The sequence below is a fragment of the Echinops telfairi genome, unplaced genomic scaffold, assembly GCF_000313985.2.
Source record: "Echinops telfairi isolate 266 unplaced genomic scaffold, ASM31398v2 ScPeMD7_23;HRSCAF=83, whole genome shotgun sequence".
Classification (NCBI taxonomy): Eukaryota; Metazoa; Chordata; class Mammalia; order Afrosoricida; family Tenrecidae; genus Echinops; species Echinops telfairi.
Window position 1 is genome coordinate 7,185,755 of NW_022103920.1, and position 8,218 is coordinate 7,193,972.

Here is an 8,218-nt window from a genome sequence, read left to right on the forward strand (position 1 = left end):
TCTGGACCAGCTGTTTTGATGGAGAGGCATGTTGGGGTGCCAGAGCCTCGTCCCACCTGACAGGCATTTACTTTTAGGACTCCAGATTTTTGCACGGACTTTTCTGGGAGCCCTGGAGGCGTAATTAGTTGTATAAGCTCCAGGTCAACAACTCGAACCCACTAACAAGCTCCAAAGGAGCAAGATGAAGCTGTCTATTCCTGGAAAGGTTGACACCCTCAGAATCCTGAGGGAGAACGTCTCTGTCCCTACTAGTCACAGTCCACTCGATGGCAGCGGGTGTGGCGTGGAGTTTCCCCCACTTGCACACCTGTGTTTGCTGCGTTTGGTCCCAATCACTGCCCCCTTTCTGAAGCCACTCTGCTGAGGTGCCCCCTTCCCAAGGACATAAATAAACATGGCTTCCGTCTTTTCTCCAGACTTGTCGTTCCAGTGACTCCATCCCAGGCACTGTTGGATGTTCCTGCTGGACCAGGGCTGGGATGCACCACCCTGGCATGTGCCTGGCACACACTGGACAGGAGCTCGGTAGGAGACCGGTCTCTGTCTCTCAGTGAGCAGGGTCTGCAGAGGCCTGATGTACCAGGGCTCGCTCCCACCAATGCACCGGACAATAACAACAACAAGGGCCAAGTAAAAAAACTTTAATTTGAAGACATTACAGGGGAATGCATCCTTCTGAAATACAAAAGTAACTGTAAAAGGCATTTTTATTCCCACCTGCAAGTCGTGTGTACTGCAGTCTAGCCATGACACACTGATGCTCTGAACTGCACGGTCCACGGCACCCTAAACCAGGATCGTCCTCAGTTTCTCCCTCCTGTCAGCACAGGCAAGACCAGCAGCAGGAGCGAGGCCCTGGGTGGACACTTCAGAAGCAGCCAGGCTCAATCACAAGATGGTGCTACCTCCCCTTATGTGGGTCCTGGTGGGTTGGGCTCCATGCAGTAGGCTGAAAAAGGCTTGTTACAAGGGTTCACAATTCTTGGAGTTGCGGTGTTTGGAATATCCATTTGTATGCAAGAGATGAGGTTCAGTCCAACCAGAGCCCAATGGACGGAAGCCCCCATGTACTGGAGCTGCTGGCTCTGCAGGGGACATCTAAAAGGGCTAGAAGTCACTGGGGGACGCACCTCCCCACCGGGGTCCACCTCCGTCTTCCCCAGCATGGCCTTTGTCGCAAGAATGATTCAGCAGGTCCCGCTGTCTGACCCACCTGACACCTCAATGCCGAGACGATTGTGGGCACAGCCGATGGGCACACAGGGCGCTGGCACAGGACTGTCATGTAGCAATGCTCTCTAGACTTCAGATAGCAGGATATGTTGATGGGGCTGAGCAGGTGGGGTCCGACTGAAGAGGCAGGAAGCTGGCTGTCTCCCGAGTGGAGGTGCCAGGCCCCCTGCTGCTGTCGACAGACCCAGGCCCATCTCTAGACCCTTGATCTTCTCTCCCTAGTTTTTTCCACCCTTGCCCTGTCCTGTCCTGTCTCCGTTCCACACAGCTACTCTGTCTACAGTGGGGGCGGGGGACAGTGCACTAGGAATGACCAGCACGCTGCATCTCTCCCACTGTCCTTCTTGGCTAGGGAGAGGTGGCTCGCCCTGCTGGAGACCTGTCCCATCTGAGTCCCTTGAACTAATAACCACAAGTCAATAGAAGGCAAGTGGCCTGCTGCATAGGGGCCTGGGGCTCTGCTTCTGCATATAACTGCCGAGCTCAGAATGCTCTGGGTTAGCGAAAGTTTGTGCTGTGAGAGCTGAGACACTGAACCAGGGTGTCCATGCCTTGCCACCACACCAACGGGCCCCAACACTGTCGCCCGGCTCCCTGAACTCAAGTTGGTTCAGCAAGATGCATCTGTTTTGTTACCTACCACACAGGGAGCAGGGTCGAAGGAGCTGTGTCTGCTTGTTCCTGAATGCCTGTGGCTCCCAGGTGGCACAGCTGGTTTTCATAGACTTCCCCTGCAAGGACTGCAGCCCTCGCCCTCTGTACCGTGTCAGGTAGTGTCATTACCACCAGAGCTCCCTCGCTGAGAGGAGTCCTGGAAACTCAGTATCTGTCGATGGCCGAGCACTGATACGGGACTTACCTCCTGTACATAGGCTGCCCAACCAGAGAGAGCTGCGGGCAGCCTCTGTTCCCCGGTTCCCTGGGCTTCAGAGGTGCCTTACAAAACCCTTGGTGGGATCCCCCCAAGAGCCAGGACAACACCCAGAGATGGCGGAAAATGAGACGATGGGGTGACTGGAGGCTTGGGACATTTGTTATTGCAGCTAGGAGGTGCTGTTCTCGCAGCACGGACGTCCCACGCTAGGAGCGCGTATGGAAGGCAGGCACCTAGAAGGCCAAGGTCCTATTGCTGGTCGGGCCACCAGGGCTGGTGGTGCAGCGGGCCGCCGGCCTGAACACACTGCTCGCTCTGGAAAGCCATGCCCCACCTCTCACCGTCCAAGTGCTTCCCAACGCTGTAGCCCTGTGAGCCTGGTGCCTGGCCGGCCGGTGGCCTCAAATGGGCACGCGGTTCTCTTTGGCCCACTTCTTCATGATGCGGATGATATACTCCACCTGCGTGTTCCCCGTGCTCCTCAGCAAGTGTAGCACCTCCCGGAGGGTCTCTCTGCGCAGGGAGCAGAGGGTCTTCGTGAATACACTTAACAAAGGAGACAATCGCTCAGCTGCTCTTCACACAGGTCTAGTGTGCCCTTTGTACTGGGTGCTCGGAAACTCGTGACGGGGACACCTGGGTGGGGGTGGGGGTGGCTGCCTTTCACTAGCCCGTGTTGCTGGCTCAGGGCGCTGCCTCTGGAAATAGCCCTAGCCAGCCTGACCTTCCCTGTGTAACTGGGAGACCCCATTTTGTGCTCATTCTGCATAGCAGAGGACAGAGGGGGCTGCGTGGAAGTTAAAAGAGCTGGGATCAAATTCTAGCTCTAAAATTAATCCATCACTTAACCCATCTGAGACATGTCAGACTTCTTGTTTGGTAAAGGAACTCATATACTGGGGGTCACCATCAGTACTCATAAAATATAACCAAGCCAAAGGCACGTAGGACTCCTTCCAGGCAAAGGATCCGTTTTAAGAAATATGGAATAGAGGCGCCTTAAGGACTAAGCTTGGCCGATGACCCAAATTGGTCTATTAATTCAATTAAAACGTGTGTTTAAAAAATAAAAAATAAAACGTGTGTTTTAAGTTGTTGCTGCTGTTCTTACACGCCATCAAGTCAGCTCTGACTCACAGGGACCCACGTACACCAGAAAACTGCTCAGTCCCGCACCATCCTCACAACTGTTGCTAAGTGTGAGCTGTGGCTGCAGTCAGTGTGTCCACCCAGCCTGCTGAGGTTCTTCCTATGTGCTGAGCTTCCGCTCTGCAGGCTAAAGCTTCCCGTTTACCTTAATAAACCCTGCTTTTCTCGAAGGTCCTCCCAGATTCTCCACTTCTGTAGTCCCTCCTCACACAACCTCTTGCCCCTAACCACAGTCTGTTTAACGTTTGTGTAGGTCTGGAACTAGATATGAGGCAGGAACAAATACAGTCTATGATGCTATTTTCAGACAACTGAGTGTGGCTTTCTGTTGACTTTTACAAATGGGGCTGAAAGTCAATTTTACATACTGTATATACTCATGTATAAGCCGAGCTTTCCAGCACATTTTAAATGCAGTTTCTGTGGTAAAATTAGGTGCCTCGGCTGATACTTGGGTCCGCTTATACTCGAGTATATACGGTACTCAATAACTATGGAGGCCATCCCAAGAACAGATCTGACACATTGAACACTGAAAGCCAAAGGCGCGTGGGAGGACATCAAGAACATCGCACAGGAAGATGGCAAAAGTCACCAAGGAGACAAGAAAACAAGAAAAGACCAAAATAGGCGCATGACTTGCTCTTGAATGTGGAGAAGGTCAAGAGACTGGGGGACACGAGCCGAAGAGCGGGACAGAAAGTTCCAGAGGGCAGCTCAGGAAGACAGAGTGACCGAGATAACTGAAAAAGGATTAAAGCTCGAGTTACAATACAGAAGGATTCTATAGGCAAAATACTGATGACAGTTGTCTACTGGTCGGTGTTCAGCCATCTCAAGAGGCAGCATATGATCAGGAGGCGCTGACACTGAAGGAAGTCCAAGCTATAGGGAAACCATTAGCCCAAAACAAAGCTCCAGGAATTGTCTAAACACCAGTCGAAGTGTTCAAACAAATTATTATCACATGCAAGTAAAATTTTGTGGTAGGCGATTCAACGATGATGCAACAGAGTGGCCAGAAATTCAAGCCAGATACAGAAGGGGATGTGGAACGAGGAATACCACTGCTGATAGCAGAGGAATCTTGGCTGAGAGCAGAGAATACCAGAAAAGGGTTTACTTATATTTTATTGACTCTGCAAAGATATTCGACTGTGCGGATCATAAAAAAAAACCATAGCTAACATTAAGAATGGGGATTCCAGAACATTTCACTGTGTTCACATGGAACCTGTGCATAGACTGTGAGGCAGTTGTTTAACCCGAATAAGGGAATGCTGTGTGGCTTAAAATTGGGAAAGGTGTGCGTCAAGGTGGCATCCTTTCACCATCCTTGCTCAATGTGTATGCTGAGCAGAGTTGAGAAGCTGGGTTACCTAGAGAAGGACTCAGCCTCAGGGTGGGAGGAAGGCCCCCAACAGCCCGTGATGTGCAGGTGACACTACCCGACATCCTGAAAGGGAGAGAACTTGAAGCACTTGCTGGTAAAAAGCAAAGCCTTTATTATGGATTACCCATCAAAATAGAAAAAAACAACATCCTCCCAACTGGACCAGTAAGCACTAGCAGAATAAACAGAGAACAGACCCCAGCTGTCAAGCATCCCATCTAACCTGGATCCACAATCAGTGCTCATGGAAGCAGCAGCCAGGAGATCAAAGGACTTATTCCACTGGGCAAAAATCTGCGACGCATGACCTTTTAGAGTGTTCAAGAGCAGAGATGTCACTCTGAAGAGTCAAGTGTTCCTGAAGCTTCCGTGGTCTGTTTGATCACCTCACACACACGAGCGCTGGGTAATAAGGAAGCCCACAGCAGAGTGCCGCATTTGAACGACGGTGTTGGCAAGGGATTTGGAAAGTGCCATGGACGACCAGAACCACAGATCTGTCTCGGAAGAAGCACAGCCAGAATGTGCTGGCAGGGAGGATGGTGAGACCTGGTCTCGTACTTCGGACATGCTTTCAGGAGGGAACAATCCCTGGGAAAGGACACCACGCTTTGTAAAGCAGGCGGTCCGTGGAAAGCAGCCCTTTAATACGATGGACCGACAAGGTGGCCGTGAGGGTGGACCGGGATCAGGCAGGGCTCTGTGCTGGTCTACGTGGCGTCACTACGAACCAGACCAAGCTGACAGCACCTGACCACAACCACGTCTCACTTGTTCCGGGAAGGCGGAAAAATAAAAAAATCCACCCTTCATGCTGATGATGAGGGACAAGGACGAGGCTGCTTGCTTTCGTAAAGAGACAGTCTCTGGAGCCCCAAGGAGCAGTGCTGCTCTGTCCTGTAGGGTCGCTATGAGTCAGAATCCACTTGGCGGTGGGTTTGCTGTTTTGGCTTTGTGCTCACGGCTCATTGACTCCACTCTGAATTATCTGAAACCTAAATTAAAAATACAAGCAAGAGCTGCCAGGCTGAGAGCAGAGAGGGAAAGAGACTGGTTAGGAAAGGAGCCAGTGTGCGGCTGGTCTTGTTGGAACGGGCATGTAGTCCCGAGCCCAGGAGCTGAGATTCAGAGCCATCTAATTCTACACAACAAGACAATGCTGGAGGAAAAACTGCAGAAAAGACTATTTCCGAGACTTTAAAAACATCTGGCAAAAGTGGAACTGAAAGTCAATGGCATTGTTACACAAACTTTTTAAAGTTCCTTCCTATAAAATCTGATCACTTTATTCATCCTCCTCCAACATCATGCCAATTGTGGCGGGTCAGATGCCACCCCAGGAAACATCCCAGGAGTCCCCAGGGGCTGGCTGGAGGACAGGGGCAGGGCTCCGTGCCTGCTCACTTACTTGGGCTCTCGGCCGGCGAGGATCATCTGGAAGATGCCCACGCAGGCCCCTCGCTTGCCTTCCCAGTACTCGGGGTTGGGGTCCAGCCTCTCGAGGACATCAAAGGCCTTGGCTGAGTAGTAGAACTGGCCCATCTGCAGGAAGGAAAGCAGCCTGGTGAAACCTGGGACCCAGAGTGAAGTGAAACCAAACGGCGCAGGAGACAGAGCGTGAAGGGTCAGGCCCACATTTCAGTCAGCAAATCAGATCCCTGCCCAAGTTCCAACAGGAGAAAGTGAACTAACTCCTAGTGCTGGGTGGTGAGCTCCACTTACACCTGCTTACCTTTAACTAGAGGAGTCCTGGAGGTGTACTGGGTGAGGAGCTAGTTAGGCTGCTAGATACAAGAGATCGCGGTTCAAAACCACTAGCCGCTCCGTGGGAGAAAGACGAGGCTTTCTGCTCTTGTAGAGCGTTAGTCTGGGGAACCCAGAGGGGCAGGTCTACCCGGTGCATTTGGGTGGCTAGCAGCAGGCATTGACTCGATGGCAGTGACTTTGGTTCTGCAGATGGTCAAGGTATGCTGTTCACAACCCATTGTCATTTCGTCTCATTGTATTCTGATTCTGGGACACTCCCTGCAAATTGTGAGGTACACTGGAAGTTTCCAAGTCCCCTGAACACATCCTGCACGTGAGACTAGCCACTCACCTCATGCTAATCTGATCAGGTTCCACCAGAGCAGGCGGTTCTACCCTGACCTGGTTCCCAAACTCCCAGGACACCGAGGTGTGCCCTAACTTGGAGACTCAATCTTGGAAACCTTCCATTCCTTTCCATAGTCACGGCTCCCAAACAGACCCCGCGCGTCCTTGGTCTCGGCAAACACGGGGGAGGAACCGGTGCACTTGGTTCGAGGAGCTTTCCTGATGGGCATCGGGAATGAGCCAGCGTTCCCAGTTTTGTTGAGGGCTTCAAGTTGCGAGGCCACCTCTCAGTCAGTCCATATGGTTTAGTTCCTTCCCCCACCCAACCTGTGCTCTGTGACCTGTGCCTCGACCTCTCCTCTGGCTCCCTCTCTAGTCTTCTCCGCCTCATTCCGACCCCACAGGGCAAAAGCCACTTTCCACTGTGGGGCTCAAACAACATTCACTTCACACCTTCACTCATCCACCCCTCCAGGAATAAAGTGTCCTCTGTCCTCTGGGCTGGCCCTTTTCCTGTTCTCTCACAAGGGGTTTGTTTCTCACTGCGAAGTCACACCCAGGAGGAGGGCGAGCAGCATCACTGTAGTGCCGCCAGGCTAGGGATGAGGGACGGGAAGGTGAAGATGAGAGTCACCACGCCCGGGTCAGAAAAACAAGCTTTGGGGAGTCACTCTAGACACACCCCCGCCCCCCAAACTCCGGGGGCCCTGGCTCCTCAACGTCTTCTAAGGAGCCAGCACCTGTGTTGTGTAGGCACTCTGAGATAAGGGATCTCACTTTGCTGCCCTCAGAAGGTGATCTCTGCTGCATTCTTGGTCTTGCTTCTATGAACATCATCCGACTCATCTCTAGATTGTTGGTGATAGTTCCAGCTGGCGTATTTCTAAAAAGCGCGTTTTGAAATAGATCCTCCGGGTGTTGCAAGATCACACAGGGAGTCCCAGGCAGCTTGCACTCATTCTCTCAATGGTCACGTCCCGGGTCGTTTCTGACCCTCTGTGCACAGCAGAGCTAAACACCGCAAAACAATGGTTCTGATGTCTGTGCCCATCGATGCAGCCACTGTGCCAACCCGTCTCGCTGAGGGCCTTCCTCTTTTTCACTGCCCCAGAACTTCACCCAGCACGACGTCCTGCTCCAGGGACTGGTGTGTCCTGACATGTCCAAGGTCCACGAGAGGAAGTCTCGCCAGCATTCTGGCTGACAGTCAAGTGGTGGGGTTACAGCCTACAGGGTAGAACCCAGGAAGTGGACATGGTTCCCGAGACGAGCTTTTCAAAAGCTTTTCATCCACAGACTGGGGTTCCTGGCTGGGAGCTCCCCAGCAGCACTGGGGAAGGCAAGGACCTGCGTCCTGCCCTGCTAAGATCACAGCCAAGAAAAGCCTGAGCACAGACCAGGCCACTCCGAGTCACGCTAACCTTCTCTCCTCCTCCTCCACGGAAAGGAGCCAGTGTGCGGCTGGTCTTGTT

The 8,218-nt window shown here is 52.4% G+C and overlaps 1 protein-coding gene across 1 annotated transcript in view; it reads right to left on the reverse strand.

Moving 5' to 3' along the window:
* Positions 1–629: 629 nt before the first annotated feature.
* The window catches only part of TTC26 (tetratricopeptide repeat domain 26), a 43,003-nt gene continuing 35,414 nt past the window's right edge, over positions 630–8,218 (reverse strand). Inside the window, exons 13-14 of the mRNA XM_030885165.2 lie at positions 6,061–6,194; positions 630–2,623 (exon numbers count right to left, since the gene is read on the reverse strand). Coding sequence (XP_030741025.1) covers positions 2,512–2,623; positions 6,061–6,194 — 246 coding nt within the window. The 3' untranslated portion in view covers positions 630–2,511. The remainder of the gene's footprint in view (positions 2,624–6,060; positions 6,195–8,218) is intronic.